The sequence below is a fragment of the Mustela putorius genome, unplaced genomic scaffold (genome assembly GCF_011764305.1).
Source record: "Mustela putorius furo isolate JIRA1106 unplaced genomic scaffold, ASM1176430v1.1 tig00003853_pilon_pilon_pilon, whole genome shotgun sequence".
NCBI lineage: Eukaryota > Metazoa > Chordata > Mammalia > Carnivora > Mustelidae > Mustela > Mustela putorius.
Window position 1 is genome coordinate 25,030,904 of NW_025422005.1, and position 14,492 is coordinate 25,045,395.

Sequence of the window (14,492 nt, forward strand, 5' to 3'; positions counted from 1 at the left end):
TTCTTCTCCCCCAAGGCCCTAATAAAGTTATAGTAAAGACCAGTAAAGTAGAAATGCCTCATAACAATAAACAAAATGGGAGGATCAGCAGCAGCGGAGACTTCAAAAAACTTAGGGAGATGGAATGCAGATCGAGGTGTGTTGATAGATTAAGTGGCGCCGAGAAGCTGCATCTTAAAATATGAGGGAGCTATAGTGTGACACCAATTCTCCTCCATCTTTTCTTACAAATACAGTGTAGAGGTATCCAGGAATCTAGTCTCCAAATAAAATAGAGAGGGTTTTCTTTCCCACCTAAGAAAAAAAAAATAGAAATCCCTTGAGAGAATCAGGGTTGCTCAGGTGTGAGATGGCATCTCAAAGTAAAGCTGTTCTAATTCTAGGATTTAAGAGCTCTCGGCCTAAAGGCTGCCCCTCTGCCTGCTCATCTCTGCTACATACTCACAACTCAACTTCTTATTCACAAGGGAGACCTAGTGGGCAAAGATACCTGTATGTAATCACAATAAAGGTAACCCACATCTGCCACCTGGAAAAATCAGCTTTGCCTTTCCTTTAAAATAGGATTAACCAGGGATAACTGTACATATGAAGACAACCAGTAGCATGAGAGACATAAACAAAGATAAGATTAGAAAGAGAAACAAATAGAAATAAAGTTCTCTTTTAGAAAACAGAGCTAACTCAGGAAATAGAAGATACATAAGCTTTAAGCTTTTGATTGGGAGGTATCTGAGAAAGTCAAGGTGACATATTGTATTCATAAAATGAGAACAAAGGGCTTTGAAAAAAGAACAATGACAACAGAACAAGGAAAAGCTCTTTTAAGTTAAAAATATGATTGCTAAAGTAAGTATTAAGATAGAAGGGCTGGAGATTAAAAGGAAAGGGAATTTCCCAGAATATAGACCAAAAAGACAGAAACCGAAAATGAGAAAAAAGGACTGAAAACATAGGAGGTCAACATCCAGGAGGTCCAACTTCCAACAGGTCGGATTTCCAGAGAGAACAGAGATCACAGATGAAAATTTCCTAGAGCTGGAAAGACACAAGTTTTCAGATTGAAAGGGAGCCAAATGGATGCAAAGAGAGCCATTCTTAGATATAGCATCATGGAATTTCAGAAGATGAAAGACAAGTTCCTACAAGTTCCCAGAGAGAGAAAAAAAATAGGACATCCCTGCAAAGGAATGAGAATCAGACTGGCATCACATTTCCCATCAGCAACAATGAATGTCTAAAGATAATGGAACAAATTACTTAAGGAAATGATCTGTAATCTAGAATTTTACCTGGTTAACCTACCAAGCACTTATGAGGGCAAAAGTAAAGACATTTTCAGACATTTAAAGACTCAGAGAATTTCCTTCTTGTGACCGCTTTATGAGGAATTTACTTAAGGCTATGCTCCATCAATAAGGAGGTAAAAACCAAGAAAGGTATGATATGGGATATAAAAATATTAAAAAGTGGTAGTGCTAACACAGGAGTACAAAGAAAAGGAATTTCAAGGTGACAGCTCAGGAAACACAGATATGCAGCACATGGTCGTGGTCATTATATAAGGAGTAGGGTCAACACTATGTTTATTGGAGGAACACATATTACTTAAGTAGGAGTAGCTTGGGTTGCCTTTGAAAGAAATCAACACAAATCATGTTTCCCCTTTGATAGTTCAGGAGCTAGTACAGATGGAGGGGAATTAATCAGGGTACCCACTGTTGTCCCTCAACTACCCCCTCCTCTATAAGTTGTCTAGAGCTCAGACCTCCCTCATTCAGAGCCAGCACAAGCAGAGGAAGTCCCCATGCACATTGGTGAACAGTGATCCTCAATGCTACTAGAATTCAGAAGAGACACAGGGCCAGGGCTTCATTATGATACAGGGAAGGATGGACTCTTCAAGGGGACAGGGATTGGGATATCAAGATGGAAGAAGGTTTCAAAGACTGGAAAACAGAAGGAATGAGTAAATAGGGAGGAACTGAGGAGAAAATGTGGAATGAAGAAATGAGAAGCATTTGAATAGGATGCTCTTTTAAAGTCTAAGTGGCAAGACTGTAAGCTCCTTTGGTGGTACTAGAGTAGTCAAACTGTGATCAATGAACAGCATTTGTTTCTTGAACTTTTCTGAAGAAATACTTAGGTTCGTACTGATATTTTGCATGAAGGGGTCAGTCAATCTGGAGATAGCAGATGAAGGAAGTTGACAGCAGTCACTTCTCACTGCTCTTGGCCCAGCTCTTCCTGTGCAGATAACTAAGAGGACAGAGGATACCTTCCCAGTCTGAGACACTAAAATCATGTCTCCTGATCTCCATGCCAAAACAGTCCCTACACCCTGAGGTATGAAGGGCACTTCTTGTGGGTAGGAGAGGAAGGGACAGAACCCAAGAGGAAGGGACAGAATTGAAGTAGGAGAGGAAGGGACAGAGGAAGCTTATGGTGGAATGAGATCTCTGAGGGAGAGAATATGTAGTGAAAGAATGGGTTGGGGAATGAGAGCAAAAGCACTAGAAGGCACAAGATCTCTAATGAGATATATTTGTTGGTGGAAAGTCATGGTTTGGAAGAAGCAATATGGAATTGGAAGAATGCTGGGCCTTTCCTGGCCCTGGGTTATGGGGACCCTTTACTTGAAAGGGCCCCAGCATTCATGTTCTTAGAGGAGAATCAGTCTTTGTGGAGGGAAGAAGTGAAGACAGCTTTCTGGATAGTGACCAAGGGTATATGCTGGTTGGCCAGGGAACTGGGATTCCAGAGAGCTCAGGAGGAATGGCTGAGTGCAATGGCATCAGTGGGAAGCTTGGGACTGGGTCTGGGTACAAAATAGTATGGAGATGAGTACAAAAAAGCCTAGAGGGGCTTAGTTTTGGGAAGTTACAAAAGGAAACAGAGATGAGAGGCATGGTGGTTTTCAACTAGCGCTTCAGAAGAAAGACTTGTCTGTGTTGATACAGTTAGAGACACGGAGACCAAAGCCAAATGACATTTGCCATTTGTGATCAGTCTGTTCTCTGGGACCTTTTCTTAGGGCATCAAACAGAATGCTAATGACACATTGTTTGAGGAATCTCAGGCAGAGGCGAGAAGGTTGTGAGGGTCAGAGATGACAGATGTCACTAAAGAGTCTGTCACCACACTAGGAATCAAAAGAACAAGAAAGAGTGTCATTTCTTGTTTTGTCTGTATCATTAGCAAAATTTTCCTTTCCTTTTTATTTATTTTTTTAATGCAGTACACAATGTTGTGAATGTGGGAGAAAAGAGGACTTTCCCGTGCTGGTAGAAGTTAGGTGAAGGCAAATGTCCTCGAGGGCAGTGAGTGTCAAAAGCTGTAGATTTTGCATAGATTATGGTTCAACGATCTCATTTCTGGGAACTTATTTTAAGAAATAAATGTGGATGTTCATAATGATGGAATTATGAAGATCTTAATAGCAGTGCTGTTTACAGTATCAAAAATTGAAAGATTCAAATGACCATTAGGATGATACTTAAATACATGACATTTTTCCGTACCACTATGCCACCACTGAAAATAGTGACAAGGAAGTATATTTAATTATGTGACAGATGTTAAGAAAATATTAAGAGCTTTGTACACCGAGGATGCCATTTTTATAAACAATACATAAAAGATCAAAGGAAATGTGCTGAAATGTTACACTGTGATCTCAGTTGATGGGATAATACGTCATTTTTCTTCTGCCAAGTTTTTATTCAAATTCTGGTTAACATACAGTGTAATATTAATTTCAGCTGTAGGATTTACCGATTCATCACTTACATGCAACACCTGGGACTCATCATAACATCTGCCCTCCTTAATCCCATCACCCATTTAACCCATTCAACCCCCCCACCCCGCCCACCTCCCCTCCAGCAGCCCTTTGCATTATCTATAGATTCCTTCCCCCCCCCCAGATCTCTCGTCTGAATTATATTACTTTAAGGGAAAACAAATCCCATCAATTATGAAAGGCAATGCATGCAAACACCTGGTACAGATCATGGGCTTGATTGTGGGTAATGATTATGGTGAGCCTCTGTTGCTTCCTGGTCACCTCTGCCCCTCACCTCTTCTGATCTAATGCTTCCGCCAGCCCAAGCTGCTCTGCATATCTTGTGATCTCTCTCCGGTTCGGGGTTCTGCAAATGCTCTTGCTGTTGCCTAGAATGTTACCTTGCCAATGCCTGGCCCCAAACACCCCACTTGCTCTATAAGCCCGAGCCCAGAAGAGGGGAGCCCTCCCTAGGGAGAAGTAGGTCCCATCTTACTTCTGGGCTCCCACAACACTGTCTGTATTCCTGATACAGCACTTCCTTCCTCTGCCATTTTGCATTTATGTGGCTACATATCCATCTCCCGCCTTGCTTTGAAAACATAGATACTGTTTTATGCATATGTATATCCCCAGGGCTTGAGATCTTACAGATCCTCAATATATGTTCATTGAAAGAATGAATTAATTATCAATGAGGACACCCACATTTGGAAGTGATGGTCCTGGGATGAGCCCAAGAGATGAGGAGGATCCAAGCCACGTGTCACCCTCTTTCCACATGCTCCTCACCTTGACAGAGAGGAATGGCCTCGCTCCACAGATAGTAGCCCTGGGGGTGCCGGGTACAAATGGCCATGCTGTGTCCCACCAAGCGGTAGCCGGCGTTGCAGCCGAAGTGGACGGAGCCTCCGGGCTGGGTGCTGGGCTGGCCCAGAAGGAAGCCATGGAGTGGAGCCCTGGGCAGGCTGCAGTAGGGAGCTGGACGACAAAATGAGGCTCAGGGGACCACACGCAAGCAGGAAGACGGATGTGTGCTTCCCTGCATACCCCAGCTCCTTTTTCCCCCTCCCCGTCCCATTTCCTTGTCTTTGCTACTGCTGGGTCCTCTGGTATTTAGGGAGGTCTGAGCAGTTGATATTGAAAATGGTTGATCAGTGTAGTAAAAGCCAAAGAAAAGGAAAGAAGAGAAGAAGCCATGAAGCCCTGGATCTCTTTCGTGGCCCAGACGCAGTGCGGCCCATGCTGCTGAGCTCAGGCTCTTGAAACCCATCAGCTCCCGAAGAGGCGCGGGATCTAGATCCGGGCAGTGAGGGGCTGGCTCCACGACAGTGTGACTGGAGGGGTGTGGACTCTGGGGTCCTAGTTCTGACCTTTCCAGGTTTGTGACATGGGACACAGCCCTGAAGCTCATTGAGGTCTCCTCTCCTCCTCTGTGTATTAGGATGGGAAATGGCCACCTCCTAGGCTTTTGGACAATTTAAATGGGATTGTGTTTGTAAAGCCCCCGCCCTCGTGCAGGGCATCTGGTGCTCAGTAAGTGGCCCTTCTCCTTTCTGTTGTAGGGGGCCAGGGGAGAGGGAGCATGGCAATCCAGGACACACATCCACAGCCCTACTTCCCCCTTGGCACATGGCTTCAGCCAATTTCATTCGTTTATTCGACAAACGGATGTGGAGGGTTTATTACATGCCAGGAGATATTCTAAGTGCTGGGAGTACCACAGTAAAGAACACAGGCAAAAATCCCAGCCTCAAAAACAAAACAAAACAAAAAAATCCCAGCCTCAGGGGGCTGACCCTAAAGATTCCTGCCGAGGATCCCCAGGGGATGTTCTGTGAGGCCGGGAATGGGGGTGATCGGGGAACACTCTGACCACGTACTTCTGTTGGCTCGAAGACTCCCCGCCTCGGTCTGCCAGGCAGGCATGCAACAGGGGAGGATTAGACCCCAAGGTGAGGTCCTCTGGACTCTTATTTGGCGATCACATCGCTCTGCTGGTGAAATGGGGTTTGAAAGCCCTCCGTTCCAGGCCAGACGTGTTTCCTGGCTCCTGCTTTGCCACCTGCGTCGATCAACCTATGTGTTTACCTCAATCAGAATAGAGTCTCAGGTATAAAATATCCTGAGTCATGGCAACTGATGTGTGGGCAAAGTACGCAAGTCTACTGTATTTTCATTAAGTTCTAATGGTTTCACCATGTAGTGAATCAGCTGCTGTAAGGTTTCTCTTTCATCCCAAGGACACTGAAGCCTGGAGAGGGTAAGTGACTTGTCTAATAATCATTTGGCTAGTTGGTGACACAGCTGATCACTTCCCTTGGGGCTCATGAAGCTACCCTTCCTTTAATGTGCATGGGGGAAAGGATTTCCGGTTCAGTTTGTAGAGAACATGGACTCTGAGGTAGAAAATGTCCTTCTCTTTCTAGGCGCCCCTCAGCCTCATCTCCCAGAATGCCTCGGGGTCTTTAGTTAATTCCTCTCTGCCTCCATTCTGGCGGAGCCCAGCCAGTTTATGGACATACTCCCCTTCAAAATGGGCACTGGGATGCTTATCAAGTTTTCTTTCCAACCACAGACAGTAAATGTCATTTCAGATAAATGTCATTTCTTTCCCCCATCTTCTTACATTTCCAGCGATCTTTCTATGCTCCTTATAGACCATGGCGCTGGTCAGCCGCCTGCCTGGTGTGACCCTGGGTTTGCCTCTGCCCGACAGTTGTGGTGGACAGAGCAGAAGAGAGGCCCTTGGACTTAAAATATAGGCCATCTTTTGCTGCCTGGCTAACACTTCCCAGTTGGAGACCCATGTCTTAGGGTTCCTCAATTGTAAGGAACTTGTGTTAACATGTCAACAACGTTGGGCATGGGATCACCTTAGAGATATTATCAGATGATATGTAATAAACTTATCCAAAAGACCAATATAGGCTGTCCATAGGAGCAGAGGAGATGGAAGAGCTTATAGTGGGGAAAGGAGCAGAAGAGGGTAGGTGGAGACTGTTGGGGACACTTGTAGAGCTGTAGCGAGAGAGGTTCAGAGGAGAGAAGCTATTAGTTCCTGTGGAAGGCCTCTGTCATTGATGGGGATATGGCCCATGGCTTCCTTGGGTGTTTTGTGTAAGCAACTTCAGGGGATCAGGGGCTGTGGCTCTTCCTATGTGTCCTTATGTTTTACTCACCTGAATACCTAATCTTAAAGCCCTTCCGGTTGTAGGCGTGGTCAGATGACCAGCGCAGGTACACAGAGTTGCTTGAGCTGGTGACAATCAGGGGAGCTGAGTAATTCCCACTGAGGGCTTTCAGCAGAGGACTTTGTCCGGAAGGACCTGGGCGAGAGTACAGGACAAAGGATGACAGACACGCACAGTTGCAAGTGAGTAGGTACCTTGATCCGATACCTCAAATGCAACCATCTCTTGTTTCTACTCCTCAAGAAATGAGACTAGGCTGAGACAGTCAGGGTCAGTGCAATGGTCTGTTCTTCTGTCCTTTCTTTGGATCCCCAGGTACTACGCTGGGTGGTCTCTTCTCTGGAGCCCTAAAGCAGTGCTCCAGGATGTCACTGCCAACCTACAGGAGTCGGCAGGTAAGATGAAATCTATTTGCCATCTTGGGACTTGCCAACATCAAGCAGCTGGTTAATGTAAGAACTGGTTTGCAAACTGGGAACTTCTACTTTGCCACCTACTTCTCACATGCACACTTAAAATAGCTCAGTGCTTGTCATAGAGAAAAGCTACAGTCAAACATCGTGTCTCAATGTCATACATAAAAGAGCTCCTCAATATTCCCTTCCAAGGTTCTTCCAGAAAGCCCTCCCTCTTCTTTTTTCCTACATTTAATGCCTGGGAGTGTGTCTTAAGGTGGCTAGTACAAGGAAGGCAGAGTGTAAAGCTCGATAATCCATAACAGGATTTATTGCCCTGGAAATAGCCCTGAGTGATGGTTCTGATATCTGCCAAGACAGCTTGTGGAAGCTTGGCAAAGATAATGGGACACATTAAACAAAATAGAGCCATCGGAGCCGCTGTGACAAACTGTGAAGGAAGGGGTCAGAAGGCTCAGAAAAGTGGCATGCCAGAATAGGTCTATCACATCAGACCAAAATGCCCACTAGCTGACCGTGTCCCTCAGAAGGACCTGGGGGAATACTCCAGTTCCTAAAGCAACGAGGAACACACTGATGGAGGGGGTGAGCACCAGCACCATCGACAACCTGAGTAACAGCTGTCCTCTATCACCTAAACTGATGGAAGGAGATGCTGTCACAGAATTGGGCTTCCTAGTATTAATGGGGATGAGAAGATTCTAGAATACAGGAGCCAGGCGGAGGCACTTAACAGTCTAAGCGAGGCTAGTGTAATTGCTAAAATGGGAAGCAAGGTTGGAATGGTAGTGGGGAGGGTCTAACCTGTAGGATCTATGGTGGTGTCTCACAGAACATGATATTCTTAAGGGCAAGATAGATGGAAAGCCCCCCGATATATGAATATATGAACAAAACATCATGAACATATAGTCAAAACAGTGAGGAAAGCTGACCCCAATGGAAAGTTGCAACCTGTCACTCAGTTTGGAGACCTGAGCCAGGTTCCATTTCATTCCAGAACACTTTGGCTGAAGGAGAAACTGGGTTCCCATGAAAAAGGACCCAACAAAATGGCATCAACTTATATAGTAGTGATTCTCTCAGTCTTTGCCCAAGAAAAACTCACTGCTATTTCCTCAGGCAACTGAATACTGGAGAAAAAGGAATGTTCAGGTATTCCAAAGATTTTGGATACAGAATGTGAACTGATGCTGATACCTGGGAACCCAAAACACTATCATGGCCCCTCTGTTAGAAGTGTCTGAGGGTTGGAGCTGGTAATGAATGGAGTCCTGGCCCAGGTCCATCTCACAGTACCAACTTAACCAAGTGGTAGTCCTCAATTGTAGTAGCTATGCCAGATGTTGTATCTTCATTAGAGCATATTAACACTGCCTGGGTTGCATGAAATGCAGTTATTGATCTAACAAGACGCTCTTTCCAGACCCATCAGAAAGGAGGATCATAAGCAATTTGCATTCACAAGATAGACAACAGTATACATTCATGGTCTTGCCCCAGAGCTATGTTAATTCTCCTGCTCACTGTCAGAATATAGTATGAAAAGATGTGGACCATCTGGACATCCTGCAGGATATGACATATTGACTCTCTCTAGGAGGAGATCGTATTAATTGCCTCTGAGGAGCCAGAAGGGACAATTAGTGTAGATGCTTTTGTAAGACACAGGGCTCCAGAGGGTAAGAGATAAGTCCTACAAAGAGGCAGGTGAAATTTCCCCAGTGGTTTAAGGACACCTGAAACATTCTGTCCAAATTAAAGAGGAAGTGTGCCTTTTCCCTTGTACTACAAAGACAAAAGCATAATACTTGGTAGACCCCTTTGAGTTCAGAGGCGGCATACTCTTCATGTGGGAATACTGCTGTGATCCATTTATTGGGTGACATGCAAGGTGCTAATGTTGAGTAGGGGCTGGAGTAAGAAAGCATTCTGTAGCAGTACTAGGTGGCAACAAAGCATCCCTGCCCCATGGGCCATACAATCTACTGGAGCCCATGGTATTGGGGTTTCTGTGGTAGAGAAAGATGTTGCATGGGGCTTTAGGAAAGCTCTAATGGGGAGGTAATGGCACAGATCCCTAGGGTTCAGAAGCAAATCTGCCATCTGCAGCAGGCAACTATTCAACATTTGACTGACTTACCATCAAAGATCTCAAACTCATCATACTGCTTCTCACTGAGAAAGTACTCCACTGTGAGGGAGATGTTGTAGTCGGGTTGCACTCTCACCAGCCAGGAGCAGGTCTGGAACTGGGGATAGCTTCCTGGATAGCTCTGACTCAGGATCACACCTGTGGAGTCTGTCAGAAGCTCATTTGTTGGGCAGTGTACTTGGAAGAAAGAAAGAGAAATATCAGGTATATGGGATGGAAAGGGAACCAGGGCCAACACATTTCCCTGGTACAAAAGACAACCACTGGAACACGAGTATTTGAGCACATTCAAACAAGACCCCAAGGCCCATCATTACACTGCTCCATGGCATGAAGTGACCTCAGATTCTGTGTCAATGTTACTATGTTGCTGGGATTCAGGCCTGGTCAGTTGGTTGGCATTACTTCCTAGCTCAGATATGGTCTTTGGAGTAAAACTGACAATAATACAGACAGGCAGACAAGAGAAAGTGTCCCCAAATCCAAGAGTTATTCTATTAAATGGGATTTATGTGTACAAAAAGAGTATAGGGCAGATGTAAGTATATGGAGCTTTGAGTCAAACACATCTGGATTTATAGCCCACCTTGGTCTCTTACTAGCTGTGTGGTCTTGAACAAATTATTTCCTCTCTGTGCAATGGCATCTCTACCTCTGATGCAGAACGGTAACACCTGCCTTACAAGGCTATTGCATTATATAACATATTATACCATTGTAAATTAATATTATAATATCTATGATATTATAGGGAACAATATATCTATGGCATGCAACACAATGTCTTCATAAACTGTAGAGATGATAATGATAATGATGTAATTATACCAGGAACAGAAGGAACCAGCAGAGCTTGGCTGTGGCCTGATTAGTAGTATTAAGATAACTTAAGAAAACATGGCAGCCTAAGGAAGATAGTCAATGTAGAATTTGGGAAAGGAGTTGCTGGAGGGGCTAGATTGGATTTCCTGTGTCTGTCACCAGGGAGGTGAGAGAAGATGCTGGTTCTGAGGAGCCCTGCACACCCCGGCTGCCAGAGGGGTGCTCTCTCCTGCAGTACAGGGACCTGTCACTACTTCCTATGTGAAGCCAACTTCAGGATGATCTCCCTCCCTTTGTTCGGGCTGAGGACGTCACAGTTAAGTTCTGAGGACTGAATCATCTTCTTCAGGCATGAAAGAGGCATGGCCTGGGCAGCAGTGGCAAGTGTCCCAGTCACTACAAATGGAGAAATTGGGATTTTGCTGTGTATGTGCCTTTGACAGACTTCCTGAATGTACTGGATTCTAGGACACTGACAAAGGAGAGCGTCTGGAACTGCACAGCCAAGGGCAATCCTGAATCATAATCTGAGATGAGGCTGTTCTGGGGAGGAGATTGAGCCACTCAGTCTCCACCTGTCTCCACTGCTTCCTTCAAACCTTCTGCCTTCACAGAAACGGGACTTGCTAATCAGCACGGGGTCTGGGCTAACAAGCAAAAGTGCTTGCTGTGACCCCAAATTCACACAGCTCATCTGGGACACCTTTGAGTAGCTTTGCAACACACACACATTTTTTTTTTAAAGTACTCTCTATGCCCAACATGGGGTTCAAACTCATAACCCCGAGGTCAAGGGTCACATGCTCTACTGAGACAGTCAGGCACCCCCCCTCCCCGCCCCTTTTGAATAGCTTTGAAAGGTACTAACTAGCTTCTCCAGAGAGAACTTCCTTCTTATTTTGCAAATGGGGAAGAAAAACAAATGGAGGAAAACAGACTTGATTTTGAAATGCTCCTCATTTTACAAAACTGATACCTCCAGGTCGCTGAAGTGTGGTGATATTTACATCCCCCCAAGCTTCGTGGTACTCTCCAGCTGTTACCAGGGCTGCTCTTGTAGCTCTCCCCTAACTGAAACTCCCCCACTGAGGGGAAATAGGCATGATTTCTCAAATGAGATTGGTCCACAGGTTTGCCTTTTTGTGCGCAACTTTATCAGATCTGAGCATTAGTGTTGACAAGTTTTTCTTTCCCTGTATGCTCAAGATGTCTGGCCTTTGATGGTTTAGTAGTTTATTTAGAAGTTTATTCTTCCACGAAACCATCCAGTCTTGATGTCTTTGATGGGGTTTCCTCTGATAACATTCTCTATTTCTTTTAAAGAATTAGGAAAGTATAAACTTTCTATCCACTGAGCTCCATTTTATTAAATTACACCTTTCTAGAAAATATTTTGTATCAAATCATTAATTTATTGGCATAGGTTTGTACAAGGTGGTCTCATAATTTAAAATTTTCTCTTGCTTCAATGGTTATATTCCATTTTCCCTTTCTTATTTTTTGTATATTGCTGCTTTCTCCCATTGTTTAACTCAACTAATGGTTAGATTATTTTGCCACTCTTTGTTCCAGGTACTTCTTTTTATTGATCAGTAAGGATGTTTTTCTGTTTTATAACTCATTAACTTCTCTTTAAAGTTCAAAATTTTTGAGATATAATTTATGTACAATAAATGAACAGATTTTAGGTGTGCAGTAATCAGGATAGATTATTATCATCACTCCAGAATGTTCTCTCAGGCCCCTCTGTAATTAATTAGTATGATCTGCCCCAGCCTCCAGGAAATTATAACAACAGATTAGTTTTGATTGTACTAGAATTTCATACAATTGGAATCAGACGTGTTATTTTTGTGTCTGGTTTCTTTTGCTAAACATAATGTTTCTAAGATTCAATCCATGGTGTTCCGTGTATTACTACTTCATTTATTTTTATTGCTCTGTAGCAATCACAGTATTCTGGTTTTTCATTCTTTCTATTTATTATTAATGAACATTTAGGCTGCTTCCAGTTTGGGATTATTATGGAATTCATATACAAGTCCTTTTGTGGATATGGGTTTTCATTTCTCTTGGGAAAATAACAAGGAGTGTAATTGCTGGGCAGTAGGGCAGGTGTATGTTTAACTTTGAGAGAAACTACCAGTCAGTCTTCCAAAGTAACTGTATAATTTTACATCCCAACCAGCAATGTATAAAAATTCTACTTCCTCCACATTCTTGTCAACACTTGGTATTTTCAGTCTTAAATTTGAGGTATTCTAGTGGGTGTGTAGTAGTAGTATTTCATTAGGGTTTTAATTTGCATTTTCCTGATGACTAATGATGTTTTAGCATTTTTTCGTATACTTATAGGCTATTCATATATCTTATTTTACAAAGTGTCTAGTCAAGTCTTTTGTCCATATTTTTAAAAATTTATTTTTTGAATTTCTTTTCAGTGTTCCAGAATTCATTGTTTATGCATCACACCCAGTGCTCCATGCAATACATGTCCATATTTTTATTGTACTGTCTTATTATTGAGTTGTTAAATTTCTTAACATAGCCTAGATATAAGTCCTTTAAACAAATATATGTATGATGAATATCTTCTTTTATTCTGTAGTTTGCCTTTTCTTTTTCACATTTAATTCTGTCCATTTTTCCTTCATGTGTTTTGAAGCTCTTTTATCATCTCCATATAACATATATATCCTTCATAATGGAATTAACTCAATTGTCATTATAAAATCTATTTCTGATAATACTCCTTGCTTGCAATATTATCCAAAATTTCTTTATGTTTCTTATGTTTACCATTTGCATGATATATCTTTTTCTTTTCTTTTCTTGCAAGCTATCTGGTACTTATATTTAAACTGTGTCTTTTGTAGGAAATAAGTGGTTATTATTTAAAACCTCTAAATTTTGGCATGGTTTTTATGTAGCAAAAACTTACCAACTGACATAACTATATCATTCAAATATTATATGTACCTACTTATTTTTGGTGTGTCATTGGATGAGGTGTGTGAAAATCTCCAACTGTAATTATGAATTTATCCTCTTCTCCCTAAAATTCTGTCAATGTTCCTTATATATTTCAAACCTATATTGTTAGGTACATAGAATTTTATGACTGTTATTTATTTTTGATGGATTTTTGCGACCTTAGATTTTAGAGGTTCGTACTTGCTACTTTTTCAAAGTTTTTTTTCATACCAGGGATGAGTGACCCTTCTAGTTATGTCTTTAGGGAGGCAGCTGAAGATATTCAAGTCTAAGTTTATGGAAAGCCTACAATTAAATTTTTTTACTTAACTAATCTGAAAATCTCTTTTTTTTGATTAGCAGTTTTACTGAGTTAACTTACTATGGTTACACATATATTTGCATTTGGTTTTTCTACCTTATTTTGTGTTTTCAGTTTACCATGATTTTTTCTCTTCTTTAATGTTTCTATTGGATTAATTGAGTTCTCTTTATCCTTATTTTTGATTATGGTTTTAGAACTTACGCATAGTAACTTGCATTCCCACAATCACCAAACTGGAAAAAGCCAAGATGCCCTTCAACAGATGAATGGATAAAGAAGATATGGTCCATATATACAATGTAATATTAAGCCTCCATCAGAAAGGATGAATATTCAACCTTTGTATCAACACGGATGGGACTGGAGAAGATTATGCTGAGTGAAATCAGTCAAGCAGAGAAAGTCAATTATATGGTTTCACTTACTTGTGGAGTATAAGGAATAACATGGAGGACATTAAGAGAAGGAAAGGAAAAGTGAACTGGGGGAATTGGAGGGGGAGATGAAGCATGAGAGACTGTGGACTCTGAGAAACAAACTGAGGGTTTTGGAGGGGAAAGAGGTGGGGGGTTAGGTGAGCCTGGTGGTAGGTATTAAGGAGGGCACGTATTGGTGGGAGCACTGGGTGTGATGCATAAATAATGAATCTTGGAACACTTAAAACATAAAATAAAATAAAATTAGAAAAAGAACTTATACCTACTATGGCTATCCATAATTTTAAAAACTATCCATAAAATTAAGCTTTATTTTTAATTTATATATTTAACTAACATAGTGGGTTAATCAATATCAAACCTTCTCCTCAACAAGTGAGGGTCCT

General features: G+C 42.3%; 1 protein-coding gene across 4 annotated transcripts in view; it reads right to left on the reverse strand.

The window, feature by feature from the left end:
- CSMD2 (CUB and Sushi multiple domains 2) overlaps positions 1–14,492 on the reverse strand; it is a 600,967-nt gene that overhangs the window by 68,293 nt on the left and 518,182 nt on the right. For all 4 annotated transcript variants that reach the window (XM_045064163.1, XM_045064162.1, XM_045064161.1 and 1 more), the window contains exons 47-49: positions 9,538–9,726; positions 6,967–7,113; positions 4,577–4,765 (exon numbers count right to left, since the gene is read on the reverse strand). In XM_045064163.1, the coding sequence (XP_044920098.1) occupies positions 4,577–4,765; positions 6,967–7,113; positions 9,538–9,726 (525 nt within the window). The remainder of the gene's footprint in view (positions 1–4,576; positions 4,766–6,966; positions 7,114–9,537; positions 9,727–14,492) is intronic.